Source organism: Gymnoscopelus microlampas (genome assembly GCF_963454915.1).
Source record: "Gymnoscopelus microlampas genome assembly, chromosome: 10".
NCBI lineage: Eukaryota > Metazoa > Chordata > Actinopteri > Myctophiformes > Myctophidae > Gymnoscopelus > Gymnoscopelus microlampas.
In genome coordinates, this window is record NC_139947.1 from 43,997,033 (window position 1) to 44,018,073 (window position 21,041).

Consider the following 21,041-nt stretch of genomic DNA (forward strand, 5'->3'; position numbering starts at 1 on the left):
TGTTTTTTTTGTTATGTGAATAGATTATATGATTCATCATACTGTAAATTAGAATTTGGCTGATTCAGGCCAGTGAGACCTTGTATCATTTGACATATTGATTCAAACTTTGTTATGTAATTTCCTTGTTTCCCCTGCTATTTTCAATACTTGCCACTGGGGCGCGTACTTATCCCTTTAGATTGTATTGTGTTATCAATTTGGTCAGATGTTATACAAGGTTCTGCATTTTGTATCCTGATCCCCTGATAAGTGTAATACACAGACAGTGGCTTTCAGGCAGCTCAGGGACAGACATGACACTGTGAGTGCATGAATATGTACTTCTCCAACCCTATAGGTTACTTGGTTGACCAGAGTTCCTCAGGAACCTTTCTGTTTTTTGCTCTACATTAAATATCTTTGCTGAAAATGGCTGATCTACATGAGTTGTGAACTTGTAGATCGGCTATTTTCTGCTAAAGTTATCCCCAGAGAATATAGCTGCTGGGGTTTAGGTGGTTATGAAAGTGCATGACAACCGCTGTATAGCATGAAAGATTATATTGAAAAAGGATGAAAAAGTTCAACAAGTTAGGTTGCCTGCATGGTGAGAGTTTTTAGGTTAAAGTGCCATAGTTTATATAGGTAATATTGACTGGTTCCAGTAGAACGCTTGGGATAAAACGGATTGGTCAGTCATTGTACAATATACAGGACATCAATTCATTCTGTACTGTACATTGCTAGTACTGCATAATTATGTCAAATTGCTACTTTTCCCCCCCATAAATTAATGCTCTATGCTCTGTCATCATACTACAGTGCCTTACAAAAATAGCAACCTACAAACTCACAAGGCGTAGAGAGCTTGTAGATCTGCAATTTATTTTTATATTTTTTCAAGTGAATATCAAAGTGGTTAAGAGTGTCAGTGGGTTTTATAAAATGGTGAACCAATTCCATTAACTGAAAAGTAACGGTTTTGGACATACAAGGTAATACAGCCACGAAATGGATTTTCATTGGATTCTCAGTAATACTAAAAAAAGTGACTCTTTGTACATACATACATACATGCTAACAATTAGTAGTAGCTACACAGCTGGAGAAAGGCCTTCATTGAAGAAGTAGCACTTTTACAGATGAAATCCTCCTTTTTCAGGGTAAACAACAGACCTTGAATGGACGTAATTGAATTGTGGGGAAGAACTTTTAAAATGCAAAGCAAAGCTTTCCCTGGGGACACTAGAAAAAACAGGACTGAAAACAACTATTCTTAGAGCCTCACACAAACCACTTGATTTTGCAAATGCATGCGTGTTGATGAAATGTGAATATTTATCATACCTTTTGATCTCATCGGGGAAGCTTATTTTTCCATATTCATAAATCAAGGGTAAAGGCCATTAATTAGATAATTTGAGACTGCCCACCTGCTTTTAAAAATATCATCATTGTATAACACTGCAGTTATCACAAATGGAAATTAAAATAACGTTGACAGTTTAATAGTTTAACACATGGGAACCAATTTATTACATTAACATATTTCTCATCAGAAGGTCATATTCATGGTGAACTATTTAATTAATTACTATTGACCCATGTAATGTCACTTTTTTAAAACACTTCCACCTCATTCCGTTGATTTAGATTTGTAGGGAATGTCTAAAGCCAAATATATGGAAACTTGACTTGCATTTCCTATTTTCTTTCTACACAGTAAAATCTTGTGTTCATTTAAGTCTGAGAGTGCACTGTACAAATGAAATTAACTCAAGATTTTACACTGTAGTACAGTATATAGGTACAGTTGCTTCTTCTGCATCCCAATCCCAGGCATTAAGGGTTAAGTTTTAAGTTACACTTTTTTATGCAAAAAGAGATAATACAGTACAATATCTTTGTAATACTCTGTATCATGTACTGTTTTGACTCAATTCAGTTCTTATTGAGGAACTCAGACATCTGGTATTAGGCCTATGCAGATATTTTCATGAAGGAAATAGTATACCAATATGTTATACATTAACTTAATAATAATATTAAAAATATTAAAAGCCAGGACTTTTTTGTTTTAAGCAATAAAGGTTGCTGAGAACCTGTGGAGTTTCAGATGCTGATTTACCTTAACAGACAAGCTCACCTTTTTCTTTTTTGATGTAAAATCCTATTAAGCACAAAAAGAGCACATCTAGGCTACATCCTGTTTTACATCAAAGTCTATTGTCTGAATTTACCATCAATTTTGCCATTAAAAGCATGGTGATTTATTTAATTATTCGAATAATTTAGTTATTTCATTGTGCCTTTTCTGTTCATGAATTGAGCAGAAGCGCTTCAGCGCACTCCTTTATAACAATATTATGAACCAGCCAGCAGTATCCATGACAACGTGAAGAACTGGTCCAGCTATTGATATTCATTTGCTGCATCCTTGCAGGTAGACTGCATATTGTAGCAGACTACAGTTAAGCTGTAGAACATTTCACTTTACTGTCTGTGGTGATGTATATATAATCTAATGTGTTAAAACAGATTTACATAGTTGAATGTCCGACATGTAGTAGGACTATTGGAACACAAAAGCAAGGTTGCTGCATGGCATCATTGGCATGGCGCCACGACGATGATGATGATGATGATCACCTAATGCGGATTAGGTGATGATTAATGCAATTCATATGCAAGAAAGACCCATATTGGCCTGTGTGAGGCTGGCAGCTTAGTGATGGTGTTGGCGAATGTGTAATTGTGTATGCCTATCTTTAGGTTATTTTGCTCCTATATGGTGTTGCTGTGTATAGGCTATAATAAGCTACCCGGATCGGTAAGCAGTTTGTAACATTGTTTTGGAGAAGTCAGAAGTGCTATAAAGTTACTATAGCCTATTATTTAGACTAGTCTGTAGACTAGATGTAGCATATGCAGGGCCGTGCTTTGCTGTAGGCAAGCCTCGGCAGCCGCCTGGGCCACATCACAGGCAGGGGGCCCCATGAAAAAAAAAAAATCTTTTTTTTTTTTTTTTTTTTAATACATAGAAATAAACAGCTTTCCAATCCATTCCAGGCCTTTAAAAAACAGACAACATGGGCCCCCAAATAGTCAGGAGGGGGCCCCATGAGATCTCCTCAAATTATTATTTAAAATATATATAAATAAACAGCTTTCCAATCCATTCCAGGCCTTTAAAAAACAGACAGCATGGGCCCCCAAACAGTCAAACTTTCAAAAGTAGGGGGCCCTGGTGAAGCACTGTTGTCGTGGCATTTTTTTAAAATGGGGTCAGTCATGGGGCCCCCTCCTGACTGTATGTTCTCTCTTGCCTTATTGGCAAGAAAGAACATATTGTAATGTCCCTGTATTTTCCCGCAACTTCCTTCTTTGAGGAAGGTAGGCTATTTGGTGCAGGGGGTTGTTAACTGGACTGGTGATCCATGGGTCTTGAGTTCAATTCCTGCTTGCTGCAGTTCTGTTTGGGGAGATCTCATGAGGGGGCCCCATGAGATCTCCTCAAATTATTATTTAAAATATATATAAATAAACAGCTTTCCAATCCATTCCAGGCCTTTAAAAAACATCAAACATGGCCCCCCAAACACCCAAGAGATCTCAACACTAGGGCCTCCCTCAATCCAGAGTAGATTTATACCATAGCAAATAGAAGCACCATTTGACACACCACTCTCGAGCACTGCATTTACATTTGAATCAGCACAATCTACTTTGCATGAGAAAGTGAAGTTGAGACACTCTCTCTCTCTGTCTGTCTGTCTCTCTCTGTCTCTCTGTCTCTCTCTCTCTCTCTCTCTCTCTCTCCCTCTCTCTGTCTCTCTCTGTGTGTGTGAGGAGTGAATGTGTTATGTGCGTGTGTGTCAATTCAAAGGAGCTTAATTGGCGAAGAGAAAACATGTTTACACTGCCAAAGTAAAAGTGGAACAATCAAAACAAAACAAAACAAAACAATGAATGTACAAATAAATGTTAACTTTGTGGATGGTTTTTAGCATGTAGCTAATTACAATGTGAAAATATTTGGTCTCTCAAGTGATCTGTATCTGAAATCTGAGAACAGCCTAGCCACAGAAACCACCACACATGTTGGCTTTGACATGGTAATGTGTGTTTCACTTCAAATTGAATTGTTCTACTTCAATGGTTTGTTTTTAATGTCAATAATGAAAGTAGCTATTCTTCTTCATAATAACATTTTTTAAGTGCTATACTGTAGTTATAGCAGTGACTGAGACAACAGACTGAAAACAATGCTTTATAACTGAATACCCAATGCCACAATTGGATAGAAAGAAAGAGAGAGAGACAGCAATATTATGTGATATTATTTAATTTCATAACAATTCACTATGAATATAACTAGGGTTGTCCGATATTGGCTTTTTTACCGATAACCGATATACCGATATTGTCCAACTCTTAATTACCGATACCGATATCAACCGATACCGATATATGCGGGGATTATTGTGATTAGGGTAAGCTCAAATTTCATATCACACACACCATATACAGTAAGAACTCCTGTAACTTATTTATAAAGCAAAAAAAAAAAAAAAAAAAAAAAAAAATTTTTTTTTTTTCAAAAACCGATACCGATATTTTCCCGATATCAATTTTTATGCTAATATCGGCCGATAATATCGGGAGGCCGATAAAATCGGACATCCCTAAATATAACTTGTAATTAAGTAGTGAGATTATTAGAATATAATTATCAGACAGATAGACATCTGTCTGTCTGTCTTGGTGTATTTTTAAAAGTTTGCAAATCTCTTTGGCTTTAACCTCCCTGTCTTCATGCAGTTCTGTGGTAGCCATAGCTGAGTGGTTAGTGTGCCCGCCTGGGGAGCCAAAAGCCCTGATAGTCACAGGTTTGATTCCAGGCTGGGCCAGCAATGTGTGTCCCTGAGCAAGAGTTTTAATTCCTAATTGTGCTCCACAATGTTTACAATCATACATTTCCCAAACAAATTTGGGAAAATAACTTTATAGCTCGATCTGCTATTTTCATTACTTTCTTTTTTTAAATAAAATTATTTTGAAAAAGGTTGAGTTTTACAATTTTTGTAAAACATTTTTTCATCTTTTTAAATCATTACAAACAAAAAAAATGTAGGAAACAAAAAAATAAAGGGGTATTTTACCCATGACCCTTAAAAATTGGTCCGCGACCCACATATGGGTCCCGACCCAGGGGCCTCATACTGGGGTTTGCCTAGGGCCTCCTTATCCCTAAGCACGGCCCTGAGCATATGCCCGCGCTCGTGCGTGTAAGGCCTATAGGCTATGTTATGAATCAGTCTTTCGAAAGTTAGTTATGTATAAAATGTATTTATTGCATCGGTGTTCATTTTCATGTTCCCTGCAGTTACCGACACGTGGAATAGCCTATAATCTGGATGACTGATTTTGACGATCCTGTGTAATGAAAGGGCAGCACCTGTTGTCAGTCAGCCCCGCCCCTCGGCGCTCTATCCATGTTCTCCCACAGATCCTCCTGCGTCGTTCACACGGTCCTGACGCTGTCCAGCCAGGGTTGCCATGTCCGCTTATTATAAGTGACCTTGGGCTTCTTTTTCTGTTAAGTTCTGGTAAATATTGATAGTTGCCGCTTGCGTGTTGCGTTTTTTTGGGCTTGTTTCCTAATGTTGTTTAAACCAGTGGTTCTCAAACGTCAAGGACGCCCTAAGTAATATGTTTGTCTGCGGACCCCCATCTGAAATATTGTATGCCGAGGGACCCCCAAACAAGAGGTGTGTTGATAAAATATTTCAAACATTTCAAAAATTCCAAATATTCCACATTTTATTTAAAAAAAAATTTAAATAGCAGATCTACAAGCTCACAACGCGTGGCATGTGAGCTTGTAACGTATTATGTTTAAATGGCGAAGGGCTTGCTTCTCTTGGGCTTGTTTTCATAGACCTGGTTGCTTGTTTCTCTCGCAAAACCTGGCAACGCTGCTCAATCGTGTTGGTCAGTCCTCGAGTCCAGACTGATCGATGGTCCACACCTCCACGCGTTTGGCAGGAGTCAGCACACACCTCATACAGCGCAAGGTAAGATATCTTTACAGTACTGTATACCTAGCCTACTAGAACAATGGATTATGTCATTCAGAACTACACCAGCCTGTGATTAATACAACATTTTACTTTTTCAGTGTAGTAACTTGTAGAACTGCTGTTTGGACAATTTTTTTTTCATAATTTGGTCCAAATTACTTTCGGATTATTCGGATATCCCGGGTGCATGCACGTCAGCATTCAGCATCCCACCAGTTTATCTACATTTTGATATTATTCAATTCGGAGATTGTTGTCTAAAATGATAGCTGCATGTAGAATAGGCTGATCTGTGTGAACATTTGCATTCTTGCCGCAGTGGTTTTTCCAAGGATGCTGCCTGCAACCAACCAACAAACTTAATTAGGCCTACTTTATTTTTATTTTTTATTTTGGTTCATTTGTATTATTTTGCCCTACTTTCACTTGCTCTTCTAGCTTTCACTATACTCTTTAGTTAGGTTTCTGTTTACCAATTGTGTTTTTTCCAGCATCCTATTATTTATTATTTTAATGTGAAGCACTTCTTATGTATGACAGGTGCTATACAAATAAAGTTATTATTATTACTTACTTACTTACTTACTTTGTTAATTGCTTGCTTGCCTCAATGTGCATTTTCATGTTCCCTGCAGTTATCACCACTTCAAATAGCCTAATGGATAATACTGACTTGTCAAGCCTGGCTACTGTGATGTAAAGAAAGGCACAGCAGCTGAGAGTGCCAGCCCCTCTTGACAATAAACATTCTAAATTAGTCTAAGTTTATTGTGGTGTTTGTGAATCAGTAGCTGACAAGAAATCAAAGCTGAACATTGCCTAGCAATGCAATTCCACAGACAAAGTCTATTGTTCTCAAGGGTCTGTTGTCAGATCCAATGATAACTGTAGTCTGCATTGTTGACACCTGCCACCTGTCATCCCTCCCCTGGTGAGTCGGATATCTTCACTTGGGGTGCACACTTTGGGGTGCACAGCACAGAGAGGGCTTATTGCAGGTTGTAGCTACAGTATATTATTATTATTATTATTCTGTCAGTAAGCAGAACCTACAGCTTGTGTTCAAGTAATTGAATTGCTTGTGGTTTTACTCACTATCTAGCTGGATTTGCTTGGCTTGTGTCTCTTGGCTATGCAGCTTTCCCGCTGAATGTTTCTGTTGATATGGATATGTTTGGAATGCACCTCATTAAAAGACAGCACGGCAGATTAAACTGATCAGTTCCAAAGGGATTATGTTCTGTTCTTTTTCTCATTGAGTTGTTTGTCTAGGAGGCTATAGCACAAAAAGTGATGTTTAAAGACTAACCGGAAGCTGATTGATTTATAGCTGATTCTTTTACGGTATTAGTCGTCAGGCTATTTACTCTTCAAGATCAGGTCTCCAGATCAAAAGTTACAAATCCCTTATATAAGGACAAAACAGGTTAGGAAACTATAGGCTTTCACATACTGAGTGTAATTCGAATCCCTCAAACCCATTTAGCTGATGGGACCTTCAGTTTTTTGCCTAGCAGCAAATTATTTTACAGTAGGCTATGCATTGCTGCGGTTACATGAAACAGCTCTTGTTTGCACATTTGGTACAGATTTTATTTATATTTTTCAGCTATGACTTAAGCATTGGCTATTGCTGCATACTAATCAGAACAGTGCTTTACAGTATTTTTGCTATATATCCAAGATGCACATGTAATATATATAACTATAATTTAATAACAGAACATTATCCTCTTAGGAAGAGAGGAGAACAAAGGCACTTTCATTTATTTTCATTTTATCTTCTACAACTATGTTTAGATTATCTTTAAGGTTAGTATTAGATAAACGTTAGCAAGGCCAGTTTCCTATCTGACACAATGTTGTGACGGGTCATCTGTTCTCTCCTTGTGACAGAAATCCCTGTTGAAGCAGACATGGGTCGTAAGGAAGCTGACTGTGTGTGGAAGAACACTGTGAACATCCAGGAAGTATTTGACTTCATGGAGGAGTTGGGATCGTAAGTATTCAGCCTCATCTTGCTCAAAGAACTGCACAGCCACCGTTGTGCTTGGAATCTGTCATACAGTGGTACACTAGTATTGACATGGCCTGATTGTACTGTTGCACATGGCTGAGTTAGAGTACAGATTATTGGTTTGATTGGATTGACATGTGGAGATGTACTTTGCTGAAGCCTTAAGACACAAGATACCCTGATCGGTCTCATTTGTCCTGATGGTGTCTGGTGGGACGAACAGCTTAAGCTGATCGTTTACAAAAAGATCAGCTGTAGCTGATAATGAAATTCCAACTCAGAGTATTTTGCACTGCTCTCTTATTATCAAATAGAAGACTAAAGCGCAATACATGCTCATTCCAATGTCCAAATTTATTTTTTCCGGAAAGGGAGGTGACAACTAATCAACTTCTGATAACTTCTGATTCACCCTCAGATGACCTAACTGTCTGTCATTCAGAACTTCTGATAACCTTTTTTCACCCTCAGATGACCTAGTTCAGAAAGCCTGTCCGAAAAGGACGTATTTTTTCTGACATCGGAAGGAGCATGCCTTAAGGGTATCAGGGACAAGATACACATACAAAATCCTTAACCACTTTCAAAAGGTTGAAAAATGTCACCTATGATAACATGCCCAAAATAGTGACGCCAGGGCTAATGTGGTTAAACAACAGACCCAAATGGACTCTCTGCACTGGCCTATTACATCATAATGAGTTGTGAATGTTTTTCAACCATTCTTGAGCTAGATCTTAGAGAGCCTGTGTAAGGGCATTAGAATAGGAGATGATAGATACAAATGTTAGATAAAAATCACACCCAGTGTGAAGAGAGTGGTGCCTTTGAAAGTGTAACTGGTTGCATCCGCAACAATCAGCAACAATATGTGGTCACGTGACACGTGACAACATATTGTCACGTGTCACGTGAAGCTTGACCAATCAGCCGTGCTCAAACATACGGACGGACGGACGGACGGACGGACATACGGACACACGGACAAAGTCAAATGTAGGAGTGGTTGGCACCACTCAAAAAATATGGAATCACTGCTATAGTACATAATATGGTTGCGAGTCTGGACTGAAATTATAGTAATCACAATAAATTCAAACCATCATTGTCTTTAATTTGTTGAGCAGTGTTCTCCCAGATGTTTTGAGTTGCTTGGGTGATGGTGGAGCTACTGTACAGTGTTCACATACAGCTGGAGGCAGATTACTCACAAAGGATCATTTAGCAGACAGAACAGCTAAGTGGATAGAAAGTGGATAGATGGGTCTTTAAAGGGAAGGAGCACACATATATATGGGACCGACCGACTTCAAACTCGACGCGCGCATTGGCAAGGACTCAAGGTGGTGCGTGTATATATATATATAGAGTATATATATGGTGCGTGTGTATATGGAGATCCGGTTGTCAAGAACTGCCGATCCAACCGATATGCCCATATATGGGTATGCCAATATATGTGGATATACTGATGACATCAGGGATCTCTATATATGGGCATAAAAGGGACAAGGTCTGACAGATACAGACATCTCCATATGTGGGCATTTAAGGGACACAGGTAGACAGACAGATACAGACATCTCCATATATGGGCACAAAAGGGACACAGACAAACGGGTACTCTGACAATGCCCCTGTAACTATGACTCAAACATATCGGTCAGATCAGCTGTGCAACGTAGGTACGCCGCCCAAAACCTCTAGTTGGATAAAATTGGTATCAACCTGAAAAGGTATTTCCTATTTACTAAAGAGCTGGAGAGATGGGGAGACCACTGTTACTGAACAACCACTCTATAGTAATGATTACTATCTCAACATAAAGCTATTAACACTTATGTGTTACTTATACTAAAACAAATATCACTTACTATACGCCACCTGAGAAGTGATCTCTAGAATGCAACAGTTTTTTTTCTCACTCCCCAATGTACAGTTTATTTATATGTTTCCTCTTATGCAGTATGTTCCATTACTGTGATCCAGAGAGGCTGGAGAGGACTGTGCATAGAAGCCAAAATACAGCTGTTCCCACAGGGCTTCATCAACTGCAACATCGTCCAAAATGTTTCCCCCGCAATGGTGGCTACATTTATTCCCTAGCCGTCTCCGTTAACCATTTAAGCCCTCTATTCTCTATTCATGTATGTGATACGATATGTCATACGATGAAACTAGCTCATCTACAAGCAATGCAGTGCAATATGAGCATGTACAGTAGATCTGCTATTTTTGAGAATACAGGTTATTATTATAATGTATTTATTTATTTTATGTTTGAGAATGTTTGAAGAATTTAGCCTATTATGACATGCCCAAAATAGGGCCACCAGATTGAAAGAGGTTGGATGTAGGTTTATGCCATCCACTATTATCCTCTTTCTTTGTTTTTTCCTATGCTGTTGGAAAGTTATTCACACATCGTAGCACATCCATGATTTATGAGGCCTCGTCTCTCCTTCAATTCCCTGTCGTTGTTTGATTGCTCATTTGAATTTCTCTTGAGAATCTCAATTAATATCAAGGAGAGCCTCCGAAGGAAATGCATTTTAGTAACCATGGAGACATCAGTTGAGCAAGGAGATGAAGTGCCGTGATGTTGCTTTTGGGGGGCTGCTTTTTCTTCATCGACTCATCAAAATGTATCTTGGACATGCTTGGCAACGTGTGACAAGCTTTAACGTTACCTTCAGCATCCTGAATGACATCCACTTAAGCCCTTTACTCATTAGCATGAAGGCAGAACTATGACAATTGGGAAATAAAACAGATCAAACAAGTTCACACTGCCTTTGTTTCAAGATTAAAACGCGTTCCAGTGGCACTAGAATCAATCAGCCAACGTTAAATAGCATTGTTAATTTCTTTAAGTTAGGAAAGTCTACCTCAGCATTCTTTTGCCTAGTTCACACTTTGCATCTACTGGTATGTGTCTATCTATGTACAGTGGTCTACAGTAGGACAGACTACAGTACTTCATATCAGTCTCTGAATCCTTGACTCCTGTCTGTGACCAAGCCTAAAGATTAGGGGCTTGGTCTTTCACCTGCTCTGCACCTAAGCTTCATACCTGGAGCCCGCTGCTTGTCACAGTTTCCAGTGCATAAGGGATTAAGGGCCTAATCCACCTGGTGGAACAACTATTCCCAGACAGAGCTGAAGATAGCAGCAAGTGGACATGACAGAGCAATAATAAGCTCCAGGTATTGGGAGCTGACTTGTGAGATCTTATACGATTCATAAAAGAGCAGAACTTTTGCACACCTAACAGATCAACCTGTGCATCAGAGATGGCCATGGGTTGACTAATGCAGAAGAAAAGACTCCCGCACACTATCTTGTTCACTTGCAAATAAAAACATTTATTGGGTCCGATAAATGTTTTATTTGCAAGTGAAGATGATATTGTGCAGGAGTCTTTTCTTCTGCATCTCTGTTATTTGATTTTACTAGACCATATGCTCATAATGACTAATTATTCATTTGAAACTTACACAGAAACACATATAGCTACTTATCTCTGTTGCTTAACAACAACAACAAAAAATCATTGAGCGACAGAGATAAGCAACAGGGTTAAGCGTTATTTCATGAGGAAATAACAAGTAAACTCTGGGCTTAATAGACCACATGTACTGAAATATTAATGGCACACCGGAATACTCAGTTTAGTAAAATATCACGTATTGTATTCAACATGTTCATATCCTAATGCATAATTTATATTCACTCATATAATGGTGTCGTGCTTAGGAAATCTACAAGACCACTGTGAGCTTGTAGATCGTCTATTTCCAGCACACGCCACTGTCATGTGGTAAAAATGTGGTAAAAAAAATAAGTGGTAAAAATGTCTCATTCCTTTTTTTGTATGAGACAAGACCTGTTATCTCTTTCTGTGATGTGGCATTAAACACACTGGTGCCAATAACTCATTCTTTGTAATAATTAACAGGGGGGCCTTTTCTGAAGTTTACCTGGTGAAGGAGAGGAAGACAGGGAAGATGTTTGCCATGAAATGTATGAAGAGGAAGCAGAAGACGGACTTCAATCTGGAGAATGAGATTGCTGTGTTAAGAAAGTAATGATTCCTCCATTTGTGATGAGCCTATCATTCAGCTTCATTTCATATTCTGTGTTCACTAACAGTACAAATTATGAAGACATGAGATAATTCCCTGAAAATATGTTAATTCTGTATTGTCTTTATATATATATATATATATATAGTATATATATATATATATATATATATATATATATATATATATATATATATATATATATATATATATATATATATATATATATATATATATATATATATATATATATATATATATAAATGATGAAAGCTAACATACTATTCTTTCCAACAGGATCAACCACGAGAATGTGGTGGGACTGGAGGACTTTTATGAAAGTCGGACTCATTATTACCTTGTCATGCAGCTGTGAGTTTGCAACTTTTGACCTCTCTTTAATGTAAAGGTAAAATGGCAGTGCTTCATAACCCTCAAAGGGAATCTTCCAAATGTATAAATTCATGTCATATGAACTCAGGTTAACTACTTAAAGCTGCACTCTGTAACTTTCATGTCTTACCCAAGATTCAAACCAGGTCCCCTATACAAGTGCTGACATTTTTACCACTGAGCTAATAGAGCACACTCTCAGAGAAGACATTTTATTTTACCCTTCAGACAGTACCACTTGTCAACCAGTAGGCCTAGTTGTCAGACCCTACGACAGGATCTAAATGTATCAGTGGAAAAGCAGGGAGACCAAATAACAACCGCCCCATTTGTGCTGAGCTTGTATTAACATACTCTACCATAAAAATGTATTCACTAAAAAAGTCACATAGTAGCTTTAAGCCCTATAATTTTTGTCATACAATGAATTGCGAAAACAGCTGACCTACAAGCTTACAACACGTCTCGAAAAAAAGAAGAAAATTGAATCGCCTGCAATGACATGCCCAAAATAGGGAAGCCAGGGTTAATGTGGCTAAAGTGCATTAATGTTATTAACTTGTCTGTGACATGTTTTGATGTTGTTCGGCGTTGGATACCGGCAGTGTTACAGGTGGTGAGCTGTTTGATCGCATTCTGGAACGTGGGACTTACTCAGAGAAGGATGCGAGCAGGGTCATTGAACAGGTACTGCAGGCTGTCAACTACCTGCACCAAATGGGAATAGTGCACCGTGACCTCAAGGTAGGACATGGTCAAAATAATATAAAGTAAAATCCTCATGTCAGTGTTTATTTAATCTGAGAGTAGAGCCATGGAATTAAATTTGGTTAAATGTGTAAACTTGGGTTTAACACATGTAAAACCCAAGAAGTCACACATTGATAGCTTTTTGGGAGGAAAGTATCAACACCTAGACTATCTCGTTGTCTCTGTGCAGCCAGAGAACCTCCTTTACTACAACCAGGACGAGAACTCCAAGATCATGATCAGTGACTTTGGCCTGTCCAAGATACTAGAAAACGGTGAACATCATGTCATGTCAACAGCCTGCGGCACGCCAGGATATGTGGGTAAGAAAATATGGCCAGTGTCAATATGAATGATGTATGGCTGGATATGGGGGACGTAAAATGGGTCAAGGACACCTAAGACACATGGAGGGGGGACACAGTAAGATAATACAGACTAAAGCACAGAAAACATCATTTATTATGCATTGTGCTCTGTGATACTCGACCGGTGTGCAAGGTTATTATAGTTTTGCATTTTTCATTATTTGTATTTTGTTTTTTTTTGTTTACTTTTTATTAGTTAAACATTTATAGTGTATTCATTTAAATTAGTTCTTTATTGTCAGCGGAAAGACGTACAAAAAGTATTGTGTAATAAAAACTCAACAAAACATCAAGCCATAATTATTAACAGATAAAACTGGCACAGCAAAGAAATTACAAGATAGATTTCACTTCCAACCAAAATAGTATTCGTACATATGAAATAAATTGACAAAGACGAAAACTAAGGACATTTTCTCTATGATTTTAGTTTGTTTATTAGTTTTGTGAACACACAATACAATTTCAATTTGTTATTTGTATTTTATTTTATTACATTTAGTTCATTATTTAATTTGCTTAAGTTAAAGCGGCACAACGTAACTTTTTTTAATAAACAAATGTAATTTTGTCCAATCTGTATGGTAGAGTATGTTAATACAATATAACTTATTCAATTGGAGTGGTTGTCATTTTGTCTCCCTGCCCTTCTATTGAGACATTTAGATCGTGTCAAAGGTCATGTCTCACGGTGACTCCGAGACCACCTGACACGAATTTTGACCTGATGGTCAAGATTGAGCATGCAGGCAGGCTCTTTTAGCTCAATGGTAAACAATTCAGGACTTGCGCAGGAAACCAAGTTGAAATCAGGGGTAGAAGAGGAAAGTTACACAGTGCAGCTTTAGTAAGCTATAGCTATAATAACCTTGCCACAGTAGCTTTGACATCATCAGAGGACATGGGTGGATGTTGAAATGATTGAAATTGTATTTGCAAATATGTTGCTGCTTACAAGAGTGTCTTCTAACTTTCAGCCCCTGAGGTGTTGGCACAGAAACCCTACAGCAAGTCAGTAGACTGCTGGTCTATTGGAGTTATCACCTATATTCTGTAAGTATCCTTCTGTTGTGCAAACCATGCTTTGTCTTTATATACAGATGTAATGTTGTGAAATTAAAGGCTAATATAAGTCATGTTCAATGTGATGGTAACGTTTTGATTGAGTTGTAGCACCATCTAGTGAGCATTTAGCATACAGTATAAGTTAAGCCATTTGAATCCAGGTTACTTACTTCTAGACTCTTAGGTGATTTTTACAATTGCACTATTGCTCCAAAACTCACACACCATGTTGTTTGCAGGCTCTGTGGATATCCTCCCTTTTACGAGGAAGCAGAGTCTCAGCTCTTTGCAAGGATCATGAAGGCGCAGTATGAGTTTGATTCTCCCTTCTGGGATGACATCTCAGTATCTGGTAAACACAACAGACACTGAACATACTAGACAAATGGGTTCTTCTTTACAGAGCACTGTCCTGACCATGATGGCTGTTTCTTTTTTCCTGCATGTAGCTAAAGATTTCATACGGAACATGATGCAGAAGAATCCCCTCATGCGCTACACCACTGAGCAGGCACTCAGACACCCTTGGTGAGAGTCTGTTATCAGATATTTTTGTATTATTCTGTGTTATGCCAGAAATGCTTAAGACGACATGTGGGACTGATTAAAGATATGTCTACCTGGAATTCTAAATACCATGTTCCTTTCTCTTTTTCTTTTTTCAGGATCATGGGAAAGACAGCAAGGAGCCAGGATATTTATCATTCTGTCAGTGTTCAGATCCAGAAGAACTTTGCCAAGTCAAAGTGGAAGGTTAGTCTTAAAGGCAGGTGCCCTGGTTGCCCTTTTGAGGTGCTGCACAATAGCAGAATAATTGGATGACTGCCCAAATCCTTCCTGATTAAGGACCATTTAATACACATAATTACTCCTTCAAGGTCTCTGAGGAATGATGCAGGGCACTTACAGTCAAGGAGAAAAAATAAATCATGATCACATTTGGGTAATTTAGTTTTTATCAAATATGAGGCTCTCTGTACAGAATACACAATTACATAAATCACCCCGTTATCACTTCATCAAAGACTAAACGTCTGTGTGTTTCCCAGCAAGCCTTCCATGCCACTGTGGCTATTAACCACATGAAGAAACTGCAGCTGGCGCATTCAGTAGGCCCTTCCAAACCCAGGTTTGACACAGAGGCAGAGGAAATCAATGGGAACGTGCCAGAGACAAATCATGTATCCCTGGCCCTGCCCCCCAGCTCTCCTGACCTGAAGAGCCACTTCCATCCCCTGAAGACCAGTCACAGTCAGGTTGAGCCACACCATGTGCCTACTAAAACTGAGCAGGTCAAGCACAACTACCACTCTGAGCCAGCTAACCTCAACGGGTTCGTATCATCTCACAGGTTCTTCTAACGTTTGTCCTCTCACCACTCTGACTACAGAACGAGTGATGGAAGACATAATCTTTCTCTCCGTTGTTTTCAGCTATGGCAAAAAGATGGAGACCAAGATTGGTGTGTGCGCTGTTATGTGAAAGCTCGACACGGCTCACATGGAAAGAATCGTTTTACTAGGTACAGTGTGAATTTCTGCTTCCACGTATCGCACATAATGACATACTGTAATAATAATAATAATAATAACTTTATTTATATAGCACTTTTCAAAACATAAGTTACAAAGTGCTGAACAACAGTAAAAACATAGCATACACGATTAAAAAGTCTTATGGACTTGACATAAAAGCATTCAGTTCAGATAAGCAGTAAAAACATATCTGGTAATTAAAATAAGTCAAGGAGCATGGATAAGGAAGAAATAATATAACATAAAATAGGTACTAGATAGAAAGACAGCACACACAAAACAGTTATGGCTGATAGGGGGATCTAGGGGAAGGCTTTCCTGAATAAGTGTGTTTTTAGAAGTGTTTTAAAAGATGTCAGGGAATTTGCTTTCCTAATTTCCACAGGTAGGGCATTCCATAGTGTAGGTGCTCGGGCAGAAAAAGCCCGATCACCTTTTGTGACTAAATTTGTTTTGGGGACTATTAGGAGGGCCTCCTCAGAGGATCTTAGGCTACGGGGTGGGTCATAGGGAGGCACCATATCTGTGATGTATTTAGGGGCAAGACCATTTGGGCCTTAAAAGCTAATAAAAGTATCTTAAAATCAATTCTAAAAACAACAGGAAACCAGTGGAGAGTTGCTAAAACAGGGGTGATATGGGCACGTTTTCTTGTATTAGTCAGAAGCCTGGCAGCTGCATTTTGCACCAGCTGCAGGCGAGAAATTGTTTTGTGGTTTAAACAGGTGTATAGACCATTGCAGTAGTCCAGACGGGAGGTTATAAATGCATGTATGAGTTTCTCTAGATCTACAGATGACAGGACAGACTTAATTTTTGCAATTGTTCTGAGTTGGTAAAAGCATGATTGTACAGTTTTTTTGACTTGGATATTGAATGAGAGATCCGAGTCGAAGAAGACACCTAGGCTCTTGGCGACCGGTTTTACAGCACTGGACAGGCTGCCCAGGTCGTCTTTTAAAAGGCTAGTGAGATGTGGGGGACCAAAGAGCACAATCTCAGTCTTATCTGAGTTCAACTGGAGGAAGTTTTGTGACATCCATGAGTTTATGTCAGCGAGACAGGCCCTTAGACCATCTAAGCTTCCTTTGGTTGGGGATTTGACCGGGACATAAATTTGCGAGTCATCCGCATAACAGTGGAAGCAAAGCTTGTGCCTGCGGATGATGTGACCTAGCTCCAGCATGTAGATGGAGAACAGGAGAGGTCCAAGAACAGACCCCTGTGGGACACCACACGTGAGAGGGGCTGAGGGGGAGGAGGTGTCACCAGAGACAACGGAAATAGTTCTGTCACTGAGATAGGAACGCAGTAGTTCAAGGGCGATTCCCTGCACGCCAACCCATCTTTTCAGGCATGTCAACAGGATGGAGTGGTCGACCGTGTCAAAGGCCGCACTCAGGTCGAGTAGTACCAGTATGGCACAGTCACCATCATCGACTGAGCGTAATAGGTCATTAGTTACCTTAATAAGGGCAGTCTCTGTGCTATGGAGAGCCCTAAATCCAGACTGAAATTGCTCAAAAATGTCATTATTGTTCATGAAAGTGATTAATTGAGAGGAGATGATTTTCTCCTGTAGGCCTGCATCGTCGCTGTCGTGCGGAAACCTTGTTGTATGTAACTTTTCAGGAATAACAATGAATGTATTATTTAGTCACAAGCTCTTGTTAATACTTTTTATTGTTTAAATAGTTATAAAACCACATAGAGACTTAACCACTTTCAACCTGGCATCCCTATTTTGGACATGCCATTATAGGTGAACATAAAAAAATAAACATTCTGATTACATAAATTATATATATATATATACAACTATATATATATAACTATATATATATATATCACAATATAACTATATATATATATACTAGTCCATACCCGGTGAAGTGCGCAGGCGAAAGTAGTTGCAAACATGGGGTTATCCCACGTCCCGTCGCGGTCCGTCGAGGAACCCTGCGCGTCCCGTCGCGGCACCCCTCCCATCCAGAGGCTCAGAGCCTGTTTTTCTCTCTCTCTTTCTTTCAAAAACATCCAAAATAAATTACTCAGAAATATCCAAATTAAATGACTGACAACGTGCTGTGAGCTTGTAGATCAGCTATTGATGCTACCAAAAAAAAAAGTATTTGGACATACTATATATAATAGTATAAGTTATAGTATAATATATAAGTTTATGCCTGACAGTGACAACATCTATTTTTTTGTTATTAGTTACAAATATTGTTTCATGTGTATTTCTGCCCCCCAACAGGTCAGTATCGCTGTATGGACTCAGCAGAGTCAGCATGTAGCTGATTGATATCAGCCGACCCATGAGAGTGAAAAGCAGGCTCTGAGAATGACCCAAGAGGTCAGCAAGTTCCTGAATTTGCAATACACAGCCAAGTCCAGAACTCTGACAGTGTAGAAATTGACCCACATGGGTCCATTTTGCTGTGTTGTTGCTATGTACATTTTTGAGAGAGTGCCTATGAGTCTTCTCCCTGAACTTTACTTTACCTTACTTTACTTTGTTTATTTATTTCCGGGACAGTGCATATTAATGAACATTTCAGTCAATACACATGATTTCATGTAAATATGCTGGATGTAGCTAGAAGCTAATTTATATCCGTAGTCCCACATACAAATACACAACTGCCTACAAATGAAGAATACAAATACCAAACCTAATTTAAGCCTAACTAACAACCTAAATACCTACTGTATAGTCTAATGCCTAGCAAATAGAAAAACAAAACACACAGAACACACCAAAAGGAAACATAGAAATACACCAAAAGACACTGTTGAACACAGAAGGGCCTCACAGGGCGGGATCGATTTTCACTGTTCCACATAGTATTATTATTAAGGATCTCGGTTTCCTTCAGAAGGGAATATTATAATCTCCCTTGATGTTGGGCTGCACTTGAAGAGCCAACTCACAAATGGATAAAACAGTCTTTCATGTTCGATATAATCTAAACTTTGTATTATAGATTTGTTAAATTTGAACATTTAACGGTTTATATGAATGTGTTAAATGTTGTTATATTTAAGTAAATGCACAGCTATAGAGAGGTACAATAAGGCAGCTTTATTTATTCTTCCTTCATTTATTTAGTCCACCTGGATATTTAAGCATAATAGCATGATAGCAAAACTGCATGTCTGCTTCTAAAAAAAAAAGCTATTATACTATATATAACAGATTCTGGTCAAATTTACTGTTGCTGTCAATTGTCGTTTTATTTTTCTGTCTGTACTGATTGAGTTTTTTGGTTCTTTGTTTTATTTTGTATTTTTCTAAAATATTCACTACCTTTTCTACAAAAAAGAAAGAAAGAAAGAAAACAACGCACACAGGAGTTTGGATGCAAACAATCAGCATAAATATATACACACACACTGTCTCACACACACACACACACACACACACACACACACACACACACACACACACACACACACCACACCACACCACACACACACACGCACGCACGCACGCACGCACGCACGCACGCACGCGCGCACACACACACACACACACACACACACACACACACACACACACGTAAATACCACAAATACATCTAGGACTTGACAACCAAAAGCACTACAAACTACCAACTGTGAGAATGTCATTTATAAACACCAGGCATATATCCTCAATGTTTACACAAGATATAATAGTAATGTTGGGAATGTTCCTTCACCTCTTTTTCTGCGCACTTTGTGTGTTTTTGAGCTGTTTTGTGGATTTGTGTTCTACAGTATCATACGATGCTTTCCTGTATGCACATCAATAAAGCCTGTGTGCAGTCCCCACTTTTGGTACCATTCGTTTTATTAACCATGAACCTTTCTCTCCAACAAGACATGTTTCTTCTAATGTTTAACTGATTCTGTGACTATCTAGCTCAGTGGTTCCCAAACTTTTTAGATCTACACAATGCGTTGCTTCGCACCCCGTTGTGAGCTTGTAGATCTGCTATTTTCACTACTTCTTAAACTTTTCTTTTATTTATTTATGGAAATTATTAGATTTTTTTCATTTTATTTATGAAATACTTTTGGAATATGTTGGAATTGTTTTTAATTGGTGAAAAGTTGTGATTTTTTTGTTCAAATTAAAATAATATATATATATTTTTTTTAAATGTAGCAAACAGAAAAAAGGCGATATTTACTCGCGACCCATAAAAATGTGTCCGTGACCCAAAGATGGGGCCCGACCCACTGTTTGGGAAACAGTGATCTAGCTGCTATGCCTGATTAATCTGGCCTCCAAATGAATGATCATGCTGTCTAGTCTTCAACAGATAACACATTGGTTATATAAGCACCACCAGGATTAGGCTACCCACAGCATGAACATGGCCTAATTATATCTATAGTAATCATGTACAATATACTATAAAACATGCCCTTTCCAGCCAGTTCAAAAAGAAAGATTTCATTGCATGTCTTCAGTTTAAGATGAAGAGCTATAATGCCATCGCAAGCATGTGATCCAGCCTGTTCTTCTTTTCTCCTCTATATATCTCATATAAGAGGTTCTCAAAGGTCCAGGGACCCCAAGGGGTCCTTGAGGAGGTCCCCAGTTAATATAGCATAAAATCAGTTGAACTATTTTAATCCTATACATCGGTTGTTTGAAAATAGCCGATCTACAAGCTCACAATCTGCTATTTTCAAAACGTCTGGGAACAAAAAAATCTTGAAATCTTGTATGGGGTCCCTGGCACAAAATGTTTTCAGATGGGGGTTCG

At 38.6% G+C, this 21,041-nt stretch overlaps 1 protein-coding gene across 1 annotated transcript; it reads left to right on the plus strand.

Annotated features, from left to right (window-relative positions):
• The first annotated feature begins 5,991 nt into the window (after positions 1 to 5,991).
• Positions 5,992 to 19,306, plus strand: LOC311053316 (calcium/calmodulin-dependent protein kinase type 1D-like). The gene is made up of 13 exons (XM_084068776.1): positions 5,992 to 6,059; positions 7,962 to 8,064; positions 12,041 to 12,166; positions 12,465 to 12,539; positions 13,166 to 13,304; positions 13,501 to 13,633; positions 14,656 to 14,731; positions 14,983 to 15,095; positions 15,193 to 15,271; positions 15,409 to 15,496; positions 15,793 to 16,076; positions 16,177 to 16,265; positions 18,539 to 19,306. The coding sequence occupies exons 2-12, from the start codon at positions 7,982 to 7,984 to the stop codon at positions 16,223 to 16,225; spliced, it is 1,245 nt and encodes a 414-aa protein (XP_083924902.1). The 5' UTR covers positions 5,992 to 6,059; positions 7,962 to 7,981; the 3' UTR covers positions 16,226 to 16,265; positions 18,539 to 19,306.
• Positions 19,307 to 21,041: the final 1,735 nt, after the last annotated feature.